Source organism: Xiphophorus couchianus, chromosome 21 (assembly GCF_001444195.1).
Source record: "Xiphophorus couchianus chromosome 21, X_couchianus-1.0, whole genome shotgun sequence".
NCBI lineage: Eukaryota > Metazoa > Chordata > Actinopteri > Cyprinodontiformes > Poeciliidae > Xiphophorus > Xiphophorus couchianus.
The window spans coordinates 10,080,389-10,100,871 of record NC_040248.1 but is presented as its reverse complement, the minus strand read 5'-3'; the positions used below and the strand labels follow the sequence as shown (position 1 = coordinate 10,100,871).

General features: G+C 38.1%; 1 protein-coding gene and 1 long non-coding RNA gene across 3 annotated transcripts; one reads left to right on the top strand and one right to left on the bottom strand.

Moving 5' to 3' along the window:
- Window positions 1-3,293: 3,293 nt before the first annotated feature.
- Window positions 3,294-9,341, bottom strand: LOC114137182 (uncharacterized). The gene is made up of 3 exons (XR_003593955.1): window positions 8,984-9,341; window positions 5,750-6,000; window positions 3,294-3,912 (listed from the first exon to the last, which is right to left on the bottom strand). It is a non-coding gene; the product is annotated as an uncharacterized LOC114137182 (long non-coding RNA).
- Window positions 9,342-11,554: 2,213 nt separating this feature from the next.
- LOC114137181 (phospholipid scramblase 1) lies at window positions 11,555-18,376 on the top strand. 2 transcript variants are annotated; one of them, XM_028005799.1, is made up of 7 exons: window positions 11,555-11,641; window positions 12,281-12,370; window positions 12,930-12,972; window positions 13,050-13,270; window positions 14,272-14,433; window positions 14,813-14,974; window positions 16,460-18,376. In XM_028005799.1, the coding sequence occupies exons 2-7, from the start codon at window positions 12,302-12,304 to the stop codon at window positions 16,487-16,489; spliced, it is 687 nt and encodes a 228-aa protein (XP_027861600.1). In that variant the 5' UTR covers window positions 11,555-11,641; window positions 12,281-12,301; the 3' UTR covers window positions 16,490-18,376. The 2 variants fall into 2 exon arrangements, with proteins under 2 accessions (XP_027861600.1, XP_027861599.1); XM_028005798.1 differs by lacking the exon at window positions 11,555-11,641 and adding an exon at window positions 11,696-11,951.
- The last annotated feature ends 2,107 nt before the right edge of the window (window positions 18,377-20,483 follow it).

The following is a 20,483-nucleotide window of genomic DNA, read 5'->3' as shown; positions in this document are numbered from 1 at the left end:
CTTATGACTGAAGTACCATTTGCCACAAGTCATGTGGAGAACAAAGTGCAGATGCACTCGTCAGAAAAGTCCAAAGTTGAATTTTTTGGCCTACATGCAAAATGTATTTGAAAGGAAATACTCTCTCCCTGTACATGCCATCTCCATGGCAACACATGGTAATGGCTGTATGATGCAGTAGTGACCATGTTGTTCTTTAGGGACCAGGAAATTGATTCAAAGTTGAAGGAATAATGGCCAAAATATGAGACTGTTGTTGTGCAATGCTGAAATAGGGACACAGGCTAAAAGACAAGTTTATAATAATTTTAAAATCAACATTTCTGACAATAGCATGGAAGGTTGCAAGAGTGAACTTAAGAACAGTCTGGGATTGCATGAAGTGTATAGCAGCCTTCCTTGCCATTGAACTAAGTCAGTGGTTTCTGAAAGCTTTTAGAACAAACCAGAGGTTTTTGTTTACACTACAAAATGTTTACTAGCTCCTAAATGGGGTATTAATAACTACCTATGCTGAAAACAGATCTTTGTATTGCTGAGGTGGTCGAATAATAGAGGACAGAGCAGCAAGACCGAGTTAGGGTGACATTGTCAGTCAAACTGATAAATTGGTATATTGAATTTCTGTTTTGGATGACAAGTTCACAACTGCTGTTTGTCATTTATCAGGACTGTCATTCATTACTCCCAAGTTATTTACCAATTGATTTGTCAAAACCCAGCCAAACCATCAAATGGCTGCTGCACAGAAAGAGGTCCAAGATATCTTGATACTTTCATTAACTGGTGTCCATGCCAGATAGTGAAACTCTATTTCCGAATGTGTCTCAGTGTAAGTAATGTGCCTGCACACTGCTATGAGTGACACAAGTCTCTCTTCGGCAGCGTTGTGACCCGTTTTAAAGATCAACGCCATCCCATGAGCGTGTACGCAGCAGTTGTCCTCACTGAATGTTATTACAGAGAGAAGGAAGGTCAGACTGCTGCCTTGATGATACATGGGAAGCACTTTCAGATTAAAGAAAAAAAAAAGTCTTCCCTTTTTTTCTGCCATGTCGCAGATTGACCTTGGCATTTTTGACAATAGCATCCATCACACGAGTAAAACCGTTCCAACAGCCAACGCTGGTCCTCCAAGCAGCCAAGTGAATCAGATTAAGGAATAACACCAGTAGATGGATGCTTGACGTCAAAGAAACAGAGGGATCAGTCTTCCCATTCCGTATGCATTCCACTTCCTCTGCTAACCCCCCACATACCCACAGCCTGGCTGGATTATGTTTCTCCAATTTTGACACTAATGATTAACGACTGTGAAATTACAGCGTTTTTTAATCGATCCACCAGCATCGAAGGGGTGATTAATATAGACGAGAATTGAGAGATTGTCAATTTAATCATCTGTTGACCACATGGTCAATCAGTTTAGAAAAGGATGGTGCTTTGTCTCCGTGATGACAAATACTCATGTAATTACTCAGCATAATTTGTACTCTTGGGGATTATATTTTTACTGTAATTTTAAAAAATATAAATGAATATAATAAATTTAATAAACTTTAAATATTTCTCATGCATCAGTATGGGCTTGCAGACATATTTACAGCTATTAGTACTAATGAAATACACATTCACGCTTTTGATATTACTGCGGATGATTTTGGAAGAAATGTCTCTAAAAAAAACCTGACAGAAGCAATATCAGGATAAAAAAGAATTATTTATTAAATAAAGTCACTTAGCTTGAAGTTGAAAATACATATAAATCTTAATCTAAGTACTATAAAATTTGTTCAATTTAATAAAAAAAGGTATTAGAATAAATATGTTTTATTTTTAAAAATCAGCAACACTAGTCAGTTAAATTTAGGAATAATTCAAGCTTCATGAAAAAATACAGGGCTTAAGAAAAGCTAACTCTCTGCTCTAATGTAGAAAAATTTTAAAATTTACAAATTGCATAAAATAACTGCATCTTATTTAAAAAAGTATATAAGCTGATTAAATTGTTTAAATAAACCTAACAAACTGTTAGGAAATTCCTTTTTTCCTGAGTAGCTGTAGGAAGGCTACGATCTCCTCGACTCCTGGGATTTCCTGGCTTTTGTGGGTGGTGAAGTATAGGCTGCACAAAAGCCAAAGCTTTATACAGAGCCAACATGGAAAAAGACATTAACTCTGCACGCGTGGATGTGTGTGTGCATGTTTCAGAGAAAGGCTGCACTGCAGCACTCAGCTGGGAGCATCCAGTCACTGACCCCTGTCTTCCCAACTGTGTGGAGAAAACTCTTCAGCGTACATATGTGTGTGTGTGCCTGCGTGAATATGAAAGAGGAAGAGGAGTGTATGTCTGCAGGACAGAAAGTCAGTGAGACAGAAGTACAGCACAAAGAACAGAGGAGCATTGTGCACCTCAGGCCCTCTCGTCCACATGCTGTCTGTACACAGCCCAAGGAGAAGTCCTGAACCGCACCGGCCTTTGCTCTTTGCACTGACACTGACTCACGCAGGGCAACATGGCGGGCCTCACTGTGTTTTTTCTGGCCTGACCAGGTTCCTCGGACTCCTGAAACTGTAAATACTCAAACTGTCGGTTTTCATGGAGCTGTTTCTAATTTAACCATTTTCCTTTTTTTAAAATTCAGTTGTGCATTTTATTCTGAAACTGAATTCTGTAAATATTGCCTGTTTGCCTTCAAAATGTGTGACTATAAAAATAATAGGTGCAAATGTAAATAAAAAAGCACATATAAATTGCAATCTCCATTAAAAAAATAAAAATAAAAACTCCAGTAAAAACAATCACTTAAAAAAAAATCAAGCTGATGAAAATTTTGTTTGAATAAAAGTCTGAATATAACTAGCTGGAAAAATGTAAATGACAATGGAATTTACAAAGTACCTAATAATGGTAAAACATAAAATTTTGCACTGCACAAACAATCCACAAAAAATAACTGAAAAATAGCATTTGCAAAGCCATTTCTTTCCCGTCTGCTGCTGCAACCAAATTTGAAAATAAAAGCCTCTCTGATTTTCCCCTTTATTGGTCTCAGTGTGATGGGTGTTTTCTACAATCACGTTTTACTGTGTGCCAGCAGGACCCTGTGTCCATGGGGGCTCTCTGGAGAAAGAGGTGAGCACCAAGTGCTTCCCCACTCATGCTATCACCACCACACTGTCATGGCTTTCTGTCCCACTTTACTTTGCGTTCAGCCTCTCCAGATGCTGCAAAACAACAGGATGGCACCGCAACAGCTGCGTGATTTGCAGCTCTGTCCACTTAAAGCTTATTTCAAACAATTCACTGAAGCTTTTATTCATGCTGATATGACAACAATGAAAGAAAAAGACTGACCTTTTTAGTAACTTACAAACTACCTTAAAATGAAGATAATACTTTCATTGTTTCCTCTTTTTGAAGAGTGGGGATATTGGGTAGCAGTGTAGGTCTGCAATGTGCCGAACAACATCAAACATGGAACAGGAGCACCCTCTACTTATCGAAAGTCAAAATGCAGGATTTTACCATCCTCCCAAAATCCTCTCTATTCCTACGGCTGCAACTGTCCGAGAGCCAAGCCGCGGGTCCCGCTCTCCACAATTTTAACAGAAACCATGAGAAAGGAAGCAGCTTTAAAGGCTTCATCAACTGTGACCAACCGCCGTCAGCAGTAACCCGTGTTATACAGGCCGCAGTTATGACACCCTCAAAAGGCTGCCCCTGGGGAGGCGGGCGACAGGGAGGGGTTACAAGCGGGGAACAGGGCCTCAGAAGTTTCCCACCTTCCCTTGAACCACAGCCGCACACCCTCGGCAGGAGGCGGACAGGGCCAGCTTTGAAAAATAACACCTTTGTGATCCCCTGTCTTTGGGGATGGACCGTGGCCTGCAGATGGCTCTGGATACTCTCTGTGTGGATGGATGAAAAGGAGAGAAAAGAGCAGAATGAGGAGGAAAAGCCTAACTGAAACCTCTAACATTAGGACTTTATTTTACTATTCAGGTTTTTATTTTTGTTTTGTTTTTCTTTTCAGAGATTTGCATTCAAAAACATACTAATTATTTTCATCTACCCAAGTAATTTTGATTGACCTTTGCACAAAGACGTAAAACATCTATCAATAAAAAGTTAATATAATGGCAGACTAATAGCTGCATAACTAGCTTGCAAATGCATTGATGCCCTTTAAAGGTTTTCATATTTTGTCATGTCTATTAAAAAATAGAACAAAACAAAGTCATAGATAATAATTAAACCTAAGAAAAATCATGCATGGTTTGATCATTTTTTTTTTTACAGATAAAGATCATAACAGTGATGTATAACTTTTTTCAGCCCCCTCTGCTATTGTCACCAAGTACAATTCAGTTCCACCAATTGCCTTCAGAAGTCATCTAGTTAGCAAAGAGAGTCTAGAAAAGACTAGACTCTCTTTGCCATTTGAGAGTCTAGTCTAGAATATTGTCCACTTATTTAATATTGTAAGAAAACAATTTTGAATAAATCACAAAATGGAGACCAAGGTCTACAGCAGATATGCAATTAATAAAATTGTGGAGCAGTTTAAAGCAGTGTTAGATTATAAAATCATAAGCTTTCAATATTTTCCAGAGTGCCTGTTAATTCATCATCTCAAAGTGGAAAGAGTATGATAAAACTCCAAACTTAGACATGTACATCAACTAAAACTGACCGACTGGACTGGGCAAGGTAAACATTCATAAGAGAAGCAGGCAAGATATCCACAGAAACTCAGGAAGAATTTAATAGACCCACTGCTCAGATGAAGGAATCTGTTGACAGGACAACTATTTAAATAAGTATTCTAAAAAAAAAAAACTGTGCAGGTAAGAGACACAGCAGAGACACAGCATGTGGAAGAAGGTGAATTGGCCGAATGAAATGTAAACTTTTTTAAGAAAAAAAGCATCTGCTGTAGGGAGTATTCTTCCTCAAAGACAGAAGCTGGTCAGGTTCTATGTGAAGGTGGATAAAATGTAAGATTTGAGACTGTGGTGAAGGTTCACCTTCTAGTTTGGCAACAACCTCCAAGCTCCATTGTAATGACTTGCATCAGAAAATATTCATGTGTTGACTTGTTTTGCAATTGGACATGCAAAACATGTATCTAGATGTGCACAGCTGGTGGAAACATCTCCCAAAAGACTGATACTGAAATGAAAAGTATGAGTAAGTATCGAATTGAGAGACTAAATACACTTTTAGCTTATTTGTAAAAAAACACATAAGAGTTACTATAGTCTTAATACCATGTGTCAGTTTTCTCCCAGTTAATTATGCCTCTGTCTTGGTCTATTACATGAGATCTCAACAAAATGCCTCATAGTTTCTGGTTATAATTTTACAAAATGTGACAAGTTCAATAAGTATGAATACTTTGCAAGCCACTGTAAACAAAGTCAAACAGAAAGACACAGACTTTCAAAAAGCACTTCCAAGTTATGCAGTGGAAGATGAACTTCAGTTGACCCAAACTTCCCGACAGTATTGAATTGAAAACATCAAACTCATTTCTTACCCTAAACTTTGTATAGGGTAAGATAAGCATCAATGTTCTAAAACTATTAAAAAATTGTTTTAATAAAGCAGATTTTTTTTTACTTTGTTGCCACAGGTACAGTGTTGCCACAACATGATTTTTCACTCTTTTCAGGCAGAAAATGTTTTCATGCAGATACTTTTCTCTTTCCACACATTTGAACTTCAAAATGTATTGGTTCTCACCTACAAGAAGTGAAGTTACAGCTTTCAAACACAAGCATGCTGCTTGCAAAGGCAGCACGGGTGTAGGTCTAGAAGAAGACAGTGTCTTGCGGAGGCTTGTGTTGCCTCCAAACAGCTGTAGTTGCCTCTTTTGTGTTATTTGGAGGGCCTGTTGCCCCCTTCCCTATTCACGGCTTTCAAACCAGTCTCACTCACTTCTCACTCCCTGGGTTCCTCCTCACAGGTCATAAATTAAGCCGAGGGAGGGGAGGCTAGAGATCAGAAGGGGAGAAAAAGGGAAAAAAGATCAGTCAGGGCCTTATTTTAGTTACACAATTAAACATGAAAAAATACTGTTTCCAAGAGTTTCCCTGAGCAACTTATGAGAGACATTTGTAGATTGGTAATTTAGCCGGAGCGATTAGGTTCATCTCGTTGCTGTTGACAATATATGTTATTTTAATGACCACAATTCGTGGCTAAGAGCTTCAGTGATGTTGTGCATATGTTGGTGTGCAAGAAGAAGGGTGGGTTGTGGAGTCGCAATATGGTTATGGTGACAACCAAACAGCCTCTCCTGTCAAAACAAAGCCTGCTTGTGGTGAATTAAAGCCAGTAGCAGCACAGTTCCAACCTTTTTGTTGCCATGGACTTGAGCTCAGATGGACCAAATTCTTATTTTCGCTTCCTATTTTTTGGGCTAAAGAAGCATAATAGACACATTGTATTCAGTAAGGTTGGCAGAACATACTGTGACAATGACTTAATGACATGAATAGGAGAAATATTGCACAGTTCAGCGGCTCACTTCACATGCTATTATCTCCTTTTGTGATACGGAGAGATCAAAATTATGAAATATCATGCGGCACATGTGGGATCTATTCAGCGATGTCACAAAAACTCCCATTGCAAAAAAAAAGGAAAAAAGAGAAAAGCGTTAAATGGCTTTGCATGGCTGTGTACGGAACCATATGGACACCTCCACATCTCCTCATTTCATACATGTTTCTTTTGACATCAATAATGCCTTGGTATCCAGTGGCGTCTGGAACGCATCCAAAACAATTATAAAGTTGCCTTGGAAACTGAGGTCCTGTGCCAGGGCGAGGCATACTGTCTGCGCTCAGATAACCACATGGAAAGTCAGAGCAAACAAAGCACTTGACAGGGGTGCAGAAATGAGAGAAATGAAGAGACAGAGGGAGGCGAGGGATGGGTAGAGGTGGAGAGACAAAGATGGAACAAAAGCCGGGTTTTTTGGGGGGAATAAAAAATATAAATGATTAATTGGAATATTTTTAAACTAGGGTATGAATACTTCAAGAAAACCTCTGTCAGTCACCAAAATTCCATAAGAAAAATAAATTATACCTACACTGAAGATCAAAATCGTTTCAAGGTTAAGCTGCCCCTTCAGTGACACACTCAATTTTCCATGTACAACATAGGGGCTAGATGCACTGTAACCTTATATGCTAACCTAATGAACAAGAGGATGAAAGTGGTGTAATGGGGGTATTTTTACATTCATCTTTAGGCTCCTCATTATGCGGCCAATCTGACAACCTCGTTAGGAGTGCACGAAAGATTACCCAAGCGTATAAAGAGCAGTACCTTTACACAAAAAAATAAGAGCAGAGAAGAAGAAAAGGAATCTTAGAATAGGTAGGAATGTCAAGTGCAAAGCCTCTATGATTGGTACACACATGCATATTATCCAAAGGCTTTACCCCAGTGGGAGTAAGTGGGCTGTGGGAGTCAGTAAGTCAATCTGACTGTCTTTCAAAGACCCCTGACTGTCCAGTCTGTTTATTCAGATGAGAGCGACTATTTCACAGTCATTGCATCACTTTGTTTTGATCACACTGATGAAGAACATGTGTTTTGTTTCTCTGTGAGCAGTTGATATGCTAAAGAAACATGTCCGTCTGAGTCCCAATACATTAAACATTTTTATTTTACAGTTTTAAAACACCAAAGTTGTCTATTGCTTTACCCACACAAGGCCACTATAAGCGATGGCCATAAAACCAATCAATTAAAACACATTTTTAGGCATTTGCACCTGAAGTGTCAGCAGATCTGCATGCGAGTCATCATTTGTTCTCATTAGCGTTGCTTGAAAAAAATCAGTAGCCCTTGAGAAAATCAGGTAATTTGTATTCGCAAATAAGGATACTCAACCCAACAACGGCGCACAATTTATTAAGCGGCAGCAAGTGCATTCGTGTGCATCTGTGTGCGCGCTGAGTATGGTTGAGTGCAGCCCTTTGCAACTAAAGGGGTAACTCCAGCATTTGGCCAAAGTTACCCTGTGCCTTTAGCTCAACACTGCACTCTAGTGGATGCAAAGTGCCATAGTGCAAATTTAGAGTTTTTTGTGTTTGTGCTTTGATATCATTTGGAAGAAAAAATAAGGTTTTGTGCAGAATATTCTATTATTCAACTCTCCTACTCTAGTGCAATCAAACAACTTACTTTATGCTTTTAATAAATTAATATGCAACATTGCAAGCTTGAAATAATGTATTATCAGTGAACTTTGCAAGCAACTTATTAGCTTTAAATGCAATATCATACAATACAGTGGTATTGCATATAAAGAACATTTGAAAATGCAATGCCATTGTGGAAAATTGTGATGACAATTTTGATTATGACCACCTACATTTTCCAAATACTTCTATTTTTTACCAGTACACCATGTCCTCTCAGCTCTCTGTGAGCTGTAGCATCTCATCATCCACAACAAACGCATATCAGGTGTGAGCAATAAAGGCTGTTAGAATCCATTCAACTGGCCAATCACAATCTAAAGAATAATAAAATAAGATTCAGTAATGATGACAGAACCGCTGATTTTCAGATTGTCTGTTTCATTTGTTAACCAACAACCTTTTTACAGTGTACAATATTGATAATTTAAATTACCTTTGTTTTATAAACCTCATTAACTTTTCTGACTATTAACAAGTAACTTCATACATTACCTTTTTCACTTTACTATCCCATCACTTGGATGAGAACAAACAAGGTACAGTGTATTAAACAGGATAAAGCAACTGTTTTTAGTTTTACTGCATTTAGATGTATATTAGCTGGCATGAACAACAAAATGTACACTGATTTTAACTTAATAATGATCCAAAACAGAACAACATGACTTACATAAAATATTAAATGTAACATGGCATTGTTTCAACTTTAACTTCTGAATTCCCACACTTCATGAAGAAAGAATAGTTTCTCTACCTTTAACTTTGGCTGGGCTTTACTCATGATCTGAACTACTTTATGAGTCAACAAGCAACTTGCACTGAATATTATTCAAACAAACCTAGAAAAAAACTACTAAAAACAGGAGTAAGGTCTTCTAATCACCTAAACCCGCGGGACTTCCCCAGGACGGGTTGGCATCCTGCTAATCTAAACGTCTACTGGTGCACAGGAACCGCAACGCGGCGTTATTTCCTGATAAAATAAGAGGTAAACATCTTACAGAGTAGTTTTCGTGTGTTTTCACTGTGTACTAACATTAAGAATAATGAAATAAAATTCAACAATCAAGACGGAAGTCCTGCTTTTAGCATTCACATTTGCGTCTGAGGCTAACAGGAAGTCCGCCCTAAAACCAACCCGGAAGCAACGCCCCCCAAATAAAGGTTCCGCTTCTCCACTACTGCTCCCATCTCAACCTCAGGAAAACACTATAACTGCAGACAGAATCCATCCATCCATCCATCCATCCATCCATTTTCTGTACACCCTTGTCTGGGTGATTTATTGTAAGTAGGACTGTGTTCAGATCCCTGCAGGAGATTAAGATATTAAACTTTTACCACATCAAAATTAATCCATCATTAAGAGCCATCTACATCTTTATATGATGATTTTTTTTTTGCTCAAAAATAATATTTAAAGGCTTAGAAGCCTCTATATCACATGTATCAAACTCAAGGCCCGCGGGCCACATGCGGCCCGCTACGTCATTTTATGTGGCCCTCTCCCCCCACCGCCGTTTTACAGCCCCATTGATTGACTTAAAATAGGTTTTGAGCACGAATTGACTACAAACTACATCTCCCATAATGCCTTCCCGATTGTTACCAGCCAACATTACGGCTTCTCGCCACTAGAGTGCAGCAGAGTCACCTCAAGCTGATTATTAATTTTCCCAGCGAATAAAACTGAAACATTGACAAGCTAACAAGCTAAAGAGCGAAGTTTAGCTGAGCAGTTTAAAAATACTGAGCATATTTTTAAACTGAGCAGTAATTTTATATCCATGCAAACTCAAATGTAATATTTAAAACTTGAATACATAAAATCAGTTATTTAACAATATGAGGTGTTGTTTAGTTTATTTTTAACATTGTATTTTCATATGTTTATGCTAAGGTTGCCCAAGTCTAGTTTTCCTGACCTATCACTCTGGAACTTTAGATGCGTTCTTTCTCTAACACACCTGGATCATTGACTCATTCATAGGCGTCTACAGAACTGAGTTGCTGCTAATGAGGGAAGTCAACGTTTTGTCTGGGGTATGTTTTAGCAGGGACGCATCTAAAAGTTGCAGTCTGGAGGACTGCACTTGGGCATTCCTGATTTATACCGTCAATGTGGCCCATTGAGGGTGGCCAATATGCTGAAGAGGCCCTTGGTGAAATTGAGTTTGACACCCCTGCTCTATATAATCACATAGAAGACACCACATTTATTATGTGGACTGTAATATTAAAGCACTGAGAGAAAGGTCAGGGGTCATCGTTCATATTATTATTCTTCATTCAGTTAAGTAACACGATAAATAAATCCACACCAAAAATCTGGAATTCTGATTTGTAAGGACACAGTGAATGGTTTTCTTCACCATGCAAATGACCAGATGGCCATTGCACGGGAGTAACTCATGGAAGAACTTGATTTTTAGGTTGACAAATTTCAGCATAAGCTCCTCCTGACACTGTAAACATCCTTCAAAATTTGGAGTAAGCTATGGAACCCTCAGATATGGCAAAAACACCTAATGCTGAATGTTTATCCCACTAACCAGAAATCTGCTTCTAAATTTTTCACTTTGACAAATTTAATAAATGCTTAAAAAAAATATCTTGTCGAAAGATGAATTAAAAGTAGTAATCCATGCCTTTGTAACAAGCGGACTGGTTTGTGCTGTAGTTACTGGTACTTGTACCTTGGATTTATTAAATCATCTTTACAATCCTTTCAGTCCATACTGCTGCACATGTTTTAACTGGAATACAAAGAAGAGTGCATGTCCCTCCAATTTTATCCTCTCTGCAATGCTTGCCTGTCCATTTTAAAGTTCATTTTCAAACTTCTTTATTTGTTTTTAAATCTTTAGATGATCTTGCCCCCCCCTACCCTCTCTGATCTACCACACTTATTTTTACTCTTATTAATTTTATCGGTTTTAAAATGTCATGTTTTGTTACAACAAACAAATATATATATAAAAAAATGCTCTCTCACTATGCTGAAATTTAGTTGTGTTTATGTAAATATAGTTATATACATTAGGAATCAACTTTGACTCCAAGAGTGGCCAAAGGATAAATTCTCAGTCTCTATTGTTGACCCAAACTTTATCTCTGAGTTGATAATAAGGTAGAAAAACAGATGAAACACTTGATAGATGTATGTTGTTATTATTATTTAAGGATTTCCTGCATTAAAACTCCCAGCTTTCAACACCTTCGTGTTCTCTATTTATTTCCGCTCTAGTCGCTTCTACTTGCTTCTGTTCGCAGAGCTACTGTGCTATATTCCCATTGGCGCAGGAGAGTAGGAAGTGCTGTGACGTCGTCCAATCAGATTAGAGGTTTATTCCACAGCTTTGCTTCCATTCTGAGTGACCCGTTATTATTGGAAGTAGCACGTCAAACATCGGTGAGTATTTATTTTTCTCGCGTTTTATTTCTCGGTTTTAATGTGGAGTTTCAAGCTGTGGGCGACACGCGTGGGAAAAGTAGTCTTACGGAAAGCTTTGCGCGAGTGTTTCAATGAAGAGGTGGGCAGATGAGACGTCGGTGTGCGCTCGATTCTCTCCAACTGACGAGACGTTAGGAGTAAAACATGCATAACACGACCCGTCGCCGCGATCTCCATTGATGCAACCTCCACAAAGGAGGGACACGGCTGGCGTGCCTATTGTGGGGGTTCGCGTTTAAGTCTGTTGTTCGCGTGTAAACTAAAGCAAGTAAGAGGATTTCCCACGCCGCCGAGTTATATCTGGAAGCTTTTCACTTCCAGATATAACCAGGAATGTCTGTGTCGCCCACCAGCACGAAGACCCCTGTAGCACTGAGATCCCCCGGGCGACACCGATGACTTGAGGGAAAACACACGTCCTCATTTCTTTTTTATATTTTATATTAACTTTTTTTTCTTTTTCTTTTTTTAAAGAAGCAAAGACACTGTCTGAATTTCCTCAACTGCGATGGTTCAGCATTTGTTTATGACTGTGACCTAAATTATCACAAGATGGCGCCAGTTTGCTGTTTTAAACAGTTTCTTGCACATCAACAGGTCTCCCGGCATTCTGAAGACATGAACATGTACGCGGTGCCCAGCCCAGGAATACCAGGGTGTCCCCCAGGATTAGAGTACCTGACAACTGTAAGAGCATGTTCCCCTTAAAGTGCACCTTGATATGCACTGAAAAAGTTAAAAGTATGTTCACAGTGCCTTGCGCAAGTAATCACCCCTCTTGGCATTTTTGTTTATTTTTGTTACAATACAACATGAATTTAAATGTCTTTATTTAATCTAATTTCTAGATAATACATCTGCACAAAATATTCTAAGTTGGTGAAGTGAAATAAAGAAATATCTTTATGTAATAATAACAATAACTTAAAAATATGCATGTATTCATCCCTCTTGCTAAAAGGGTGAATACATGCATAGATTTAAACTTTGAATACATGCACCTAAAACGTTTCTGGTGCAACCAGTGACCTTCAGAAGTTGCATGTTTATGAAATGAACTACACCTGTGTGTCACATGATCTGTCACCATACACCTTTGGTATCACTTCATGCATTGTCTCATTTGTCCAAGCCTTGTTAACCCTGTCACATAATGTCTAAAACACCTCCCAACAGCCTCCCTTCTTTGTTTCTATTTTTATTGGTTGCATAAAAAAAAAAGAAATACTTATATGTGGTTTTCCAGGTGGATCAGCTCCTCATCAAACAGAAGGTTGAGGTTGTTGAAGGTACAGTATATAGCATGAGTATTTTCCTTTTCTTTTGCCGCAACAACAGCTAATGTTGTATGCTTCAATTCACACAGCCCTAGTCGGTTTTGAAAGCAATAACAAGTATGAGGTGCGAAACGCCATGGGTCAGAATGTGTTCTACGCCGTCGAGGAGAATGACTGTCTGAGCCGGCAGTGCTGCGGCCCCCTGCGGCCCTTTAACATCCATGTCCTTGACAACTTTGGCCAGGAGATCATCAGCGTCACCAGGCCGCTGAAGTGCATGTCTTGCTTCTTCCCATGCTGTTTACAAGAAGTGAGTTCAATCACCTGGTCACGAATTGGATCTTAGAAATCAAATGGGAGCATTCAGATGTTATTTACACTTCTTTTCACAAGTATTCAGCCCCATTTTTTATACTTGGCACGTTACTTTCATTATTACATTAATTTTGTTAGGACTTTATGCGGCAGACCCATAGAAAGTAGCAGGCTAATGTGGAGTAGAAGAAAAATGATGCATGCTTTAAAAAAAAATTATGATAATAAAATGATAAAAGTTTCAAAGGACATTTTACTTCTATGTCCCTAAATAAAATGCCACCCAAACCTACCAAGGTTTGTTTGTTCGGTTCAATGCACAGGTTGAGCATGGAGAGCTTTAAAACAGCGAAGAGGCCAGTGATCACTGCAGAGAGCCACAACTCTGATGGGAAAATCTGTTGATAGGACAAATCATAATTTTGCACCTGTACAAATTTATTGACAAGGGACAAAAAATACAGTTCTGACGGTAAAGCCAGCAAAATCTTCTCAACAGGACACATTAAACATGTGGAAGTAGGTGCTTAGGTCAGATGAGGCCAAAAACAAACATTCTGACCTTGCAAAACACTATGTGTGGTAAGATATCTATAGCCACACAACATCCTAATCTCACCATTCCATGGTAAAGCAGTGGTGCCAGCACCATGGTGTGGGGATGTTGTTCTTCAGCTTGGACAGGAAAGCTGGTCAGAATTGATGGGAAGATGGATGCAGCTAAACACAAAGCAAAAAGTGGCTTTAAAAGACTTGAGACTCAGGAGTAAGTTTATCTTCAAGCAGGACGACAACCTGCATAAATAAATTTTATTTAAGAACTCTTAAATAAAATTCTAATCAAATAGGTTTACTTTTGTGGCATCATGTCAAAACGTTCAAGGTTAATGATCCTTATGCATGACACAATATTTGTTGATTCTGTTTTGCATGTATTTTGAAAGCGTGGTGGTTTAGGGTGTGTAAATACCAGTCACATTTCTCTGCCTCTTACAGCTGGAGGTGCAGGCTCCGCCCGGTAACACAGTGGGCTACGTGATACAGCAGTGGCATCCATTGTCTCCTAAATTTATCGTAGCAAATGAACACAATGAACCTGTACTGAAGATCCATGGGCCCTTCTGTGGCTGGAGCTGCCTTCCTGATGTTGACTTCGAGGTGGGGCTCTTTATTTAAATGTCATAACAGTCTAACAGCTTTTCCCTTTAACAAATGTCAGGGAGTTTGCAGTGAGGAACAGGACACACTCACATTTCAGTACAATCTGGCTTTTGTCCTGTGGTTCGCATAGTTTTATTAGACTGAGCCGTGAAGGGGGATCGGGGTCAGTGATGTAGACGTTTTACAAGACCCTGAGAATGGGAAAATGAAACATGTTTTATGGCCATGATTTCTCCCTCAGGTCTTTGAAGACTTTACAGAAATAAAGACATTCCTTTGGCCATGAGTAACGAAATACATAAATATAAACTGCTCACTGATCCTTATCCTAATTCAACATACTCCTTTTCTATGTCCTGGATGCTTTTTATCGCAGATTTTGACAATGGACGAAGTCAGCAAGATTGGAAAAATCAGCAAACAGTGGACAGGACTGCTACGGGAGGCATTCACAGACGCTGACAACTTCGGCATCCAGTTTCCCATGGATCTGGATGTGAGGATGAAAGCTGTAATGATCGGCGCATGTTTTCTCATTGTAAGTGCAGCATAAAAACATTTTTCGTATGTACTTATAGCAGTAAATCAGCCTGAAATGTGATGATGACCTGTAATGTCAAGATCTTGTAAAGGATGCAGTTTGGGGATTCTCACGTTGTAATTTGCAAGCAAGAATCTCTATAAGTGCGGCTGCTGGAGACACCATAGCCTCGTTTGACCCTGCTCTCATTGGGAATGTAACTTGTTGCTGGTAGTCAGGATCTTCATGGAGCTTCTAATTAGATTACCACTGAGGCTACATTTAGTATTATTTATGACCTAAAACGAACTCAGTGACATTAAATCCAAGACTGTTTGAGGTACAGTTTGAATGAAATGTTTACATTGACCTACAAAGACCAGGAATGCCATTTTAATTTGGGGGTTTGATGATTTATTTGATTATTTTTCTTACACATGGTTGAATTTAGGGATTGTTTTCTTCCCCACACAGGGTCAATTGTTTACATACGCCCAATTAAGTATTTAAGTAAATATCCTGAGGCAAGTTGACCACAGGCTTTCTTTAGTCTTCAGCAAGCTGCTAGCATGATTCTGGCTTTAAAAAATGCAATCTTGTAATTTTGGTTGTCTAAAGGTGTAACAAGACAGAATCGGCGGGATATTTCGGCTACTTTTCTAACATGGACTTTACTGTTGAGGGTAGTTTGCAAATTTCCAGTAGGGCTTGGCTTTCCGAAAGCTCACTATTATTCTATTTTATCCACTCTAAACCCAGATTTGGTGTGTGCTTCAATTCATATAGAGAGGGATAGAGATGAAGTCCTTCTTACTCATAATTCCTTCAATTTTGTGCCAGCACTGATTGCAGCAAAAGAACCTAACAGCATAATGCTACCAACACTCTGATTGACATTTGAAACAATGTTTATTGGTTGGAAAATCTCACCTCTCACTCTTCCAAACATATCTTGTCAAATATTGTCTCATCTATCCATAAAAATAAGGCATTGGTTTCCCTTTTGGCACCTGCAAAGTTCAGATGAGCTTGAAGGTGTTGACTTTGGATTGAGGGCTTCATTTTAGGCCTTTAGCCTTTCATTACATGGTCACGTTATACTCTGGTTTAATGTTTTTAGTTTTACATAAAATCAAGATCTAGAGTTAAGCATTGGATACAGTTTAGTATCACTATCCCAAACTCGCATTGAAATTGACTTTTGAATAGATAAAGCTGGTTACTATTAATCTTTTGGAGTGACCTCCCCAAATTCTTCACTGCAACTGTGTTTTGTGGACCAGACTTAAAAGTTGAGTCAGCACCTGGATCAAACTAATAATAATGAGCTGCATATACAATAAAATAAAGGTAAAATATGATTTATTGACTAACTGTCGATTTCCATTCAGTAAATGTATTCCAAGCCGTTTTATGATACATTTCCACCCAATAAGTGTTACATGAATACCAGTTTTAGTTTTGGCTTCATTAACACTTTCTTCTTGTTCTCGTTAACAACAGGATTTCATGTTTTTTGAGACTACCAACTGAGACTAGGAGCCAAGCAGGATTTCTACATCACATTCTTGGTGGAACAAGGCCACAAGCCATGATGATCAGTCCCAAAATACAGATCGATCAAACAACCTTCAATAAATAGAATACAAAAATGAGCCCAAAAGTTCTAACATTGCATGAACAATGAAATGTAGAAGGCTTGTTTTTGCTTCAGCTGCTCAGGTTTGTTTGTCATGTTTCTGTGACTGTGTGGATTCTGTTATTATTTTTAATTTTTTTGAATAGCAGTGATTGTATGGATGTTGCTGTGTTTATTTATAGGGTGTATTTACATAACGGTTACTGATTACATATTGAGCCCAAGAGTTTTAATAACTACTATGAAATATTTGTTTACAGTAAGAAGACACTGATTTAAGATTTAGAAAAGGAAAAACAGCCATGTTCTGTTATACACTTTGAAAAAGTATGCTAATAGAATTTTGTCCATTCAGATATTTAACACACTTGTTGCCAATTTTAGGTGGTGTGGTAAAGGATTCATGTAATGTAGAAGTTTGGAATTGTGAAAAGCAAACAAGCTTTGAGTGTGTGTTAAGTGATACATATACTGTAATGTTTTAAGGTTTTGCAGCATCTATAATATTATTTACACAGTGGATATTTTATTTTTTTTAGGGATGAACTGTAGCTTCCTATGACATGTCAGCAGTGACCAGGAGAGGGAGCTAGATAATTACTTAGTAGTGGTTCATTTTTCCAAATGAACAATTTTAAAACTCACTAATAGAAGTTGGTTATCTATTTGTTATTTTTCCACACTAATCTGTATTTCTGGACAAACTCAGGTTGAAATGCATGCTGTTGTACTGTAGTTCTGATTACTGCTGATTTTGAAAATTACACACCTGCATTTAATTCTACATACATCAAGGTGATTTATTTATTTATTTATTTTTGTTTCCATTCTGTGGAGCATGCACGGCATGATCTGTGTGTCCATGTTCTTGCAGTTCCATTGTGATAGTTTTGCAGTTTAAATATTTGAAAGCATACAAAGCCAATAGGTTCTATTAAAGCCACTGGCAGCTACTTGCTCTTTGATCAAGTGAAAATGTAACAAGGAAGACATGGATTATGTTCTTAATAATGCCAGTATTTTTATAGTCCTGTTTAAGCGTTTTATAATTTTTTTTGTTTTGGCTTTTTTTTTTTTTTACAATCCCAATCAATTTGCAAACTTTGAAAAAAAGACCCATCTTAAGCCATTTTGTCATATTTAAGTCCTAAAATTCTGTAGACTTTTATTTTTGTAAAGAATACTGCCAGTTAGAGAAATGGATTATACCTGTGTAAACCTAAGATGTCCTCTGTCAACAGTGTTTTACTCTTGCCTTCAGTGAGCCGACACTTACTTGTAGAATTACCATAAGTGGATTTAATTCACCAGATCTATTTCCATTATTGATTTTGAGACTTTATGACTAGATCTTGAGTTGGTTGTCTTTTTCTAATTTAATGGCATACAGATTATCAAGGTAAACCTGGTAAAATATCATTTCCACTGACCTGATCATTTTATAGCACAGTACAAGTTTGAGATGCTCAGATGCATTTTGTTTGTGCGTAACCATTGGTTTGGGACAGAATGTGATGCAGTGTAACTTTTAAACAGATAAAGCCTGTATTCTACCTTTGCACTAATACTGTGAATTAATAAAATGTCTAGTCCTTGCAATGTATTGAAACTGAGCTTGGCTTAAATTGCGCAAATAGTCTGTAAAACCACCTCAATAAAATTTGCAAAATTGTTCAACTGCAACTTGTTCAATTTTACAGTTTTACTTTATTGAAGACTTTCTGAAAGCTGTCTATGGCACTGTATTTCCAGTCTCAAAAATAAACATACACCCTCTCTGATATCTGGTTTGGTAGCCCTCACTATGCATCTCCCTTAATTTCCTATTTTGAGCTGTAACGCAAGGAAGAATGGGAAAAGAAAATCTGTCTCTACGTGTTCATTTCTCTCTGAAAGGGTTTGGCTGCATATCTAATGACAACCAGAAAACTCCCCTTGCCCCCAGAAAGAAAACATCTCTGATTCACTGCTGGAAAACATTCATTTCTTGATTAAACTGAATATTGTACTACAAAATGAGAGGTTGAGTAATAGTCAACATTTGGTGTGAATTAGATTTAGCGATCACAGGAATACATAGATGTCAACGACACAGTGATTTGCTGCTTGAGAGATCTCAATCTGTGGGAAATAAACAAATTTTAGCTGGTGCAAGTGAGAAGATGTCAAGTGGAACACCCTGTTTTGACCAAAGCTTTAACGTGTTCTTATGGACACATGTCAAAGCTTGGCTTCTCATAAAGTGTAAAGTCTCTGTATTCTCTCTATATGGGAGTCAGGCAATTTAAACAAACAGCAGTTGAGACATTTTTGATTTGTTCTGTTTGACTGAATAGGATTTGCTAGATGGACCAGCCAGCGACTATTTGTTACACCCTGTTTACACCCCTGACAGATTCCCATTGTATTGGGAAAAAAAAAAAAACATTTAGTTTTTAACCAAGCAGTCCCTGTTCATTAAACATATCTGGATTGTCTTACTTTTAAGAATATGGACCTTAAATATAATTTTAAATGCTATGATTTATTTTTTTAAGGCAAACTGAGGTTCATAAACATACAGATCTGAGCCAGTGGAGCCATTTCATCCTGTGACAAGTCATTCAAAAAAATTAATTTAATCATTTCTGCAACTTAGCATGCACTGGGAGCTCTGTGGAATGCATTGTGCTCTGTAATGGGGTGACTCTGTCGGGGTGTTCACAAAGGCACTCACTGGAATTTGAGCTATTTGTGTTTCAAACATAGGGGGGCAAACACATGGCTGAATCCACAGCTGTGCAAGCACAGCCTAAGGAAACAACCCACCTAGTAGGTTAAAGACAGAATCTGTAATTGTCACATAATTTTTACTCTGGAATGAGAAAGACAAATCAAGTATAAAAGAGGAGCTAAAGTTAAGCTCTTCATAAGTCAAGCATACTGTATTGGCTAAGTGGGTTGCACTATTTCACTCACCCATGTCCACAGTCAAACAAGGTCATGACAGCATCATGATGTGGGACGATGGCTGCAAAGCTACAGGCTAATAATTAACAAGCCAGTTTAAAAGCCATCTGGATTTTTGACAGGTTTGAAAAGAAGTCAGATTTCAGTAAAACTTGGCTCATAAATTAAAGTGGCCCAAAGGATACATAATTTAGACAGTCTAGACTAGTCTTAGTGGTGGAACTAAAAATTCCAAAAAGCACTGACAAAAAAAGAGGTGGAAACATCTAAGAGTAAAACATTTGATTGTTGCTTCCCTGCCTATCCAAACACTAAAACCAAAAATGGACAAACAGAATTAATGGCAACTCCTAACTCAACCAAAGCCACATCCAATAAACATAGATTCAAAAGCATTTCTTTAAGTGTGGCAGGATGCCTGTTGATGGAAGCAGAGGATGGGACTTAGGTTCTGCCTCTGGGTTTGTATGTCCTAGGCAGCCAGTCAACCCTGAAGAGAGCTCTCCATAATCATTATGGAGAGCTCAATCATAAAACACACACACAAGGCTCAAAACACTAAAAACAAATGAACTTAAAAATCTAAAAACACACTACTGCTTCAAGTTTAAGTCCCAGTTGAAGAAAATCAAAAAATATCCAGTGAAGAAAAACTATCAAAGAAAAAAAACACAACAAATAATGTAGAATAATCTTCAAACTTATGAAAATTAACATTCAGAAGAACATTTAATAGTGTGCAGAAACATCTGATGAAAGTAATGCTTGCCTCTTAAGTTAAATGGAAAGAAGACGAACAGTCTTACAGGAATCTAGGATTACACACTCTAAGTCAAGTGTAGCAGCACTTATCGCAACCAAATCTTGACAGGGCGATTAGTCCTCATTCCAACTGATTGTGCAAGTTTTCTTTTGGTTCTGATGTTTTTTCTTCTTCAT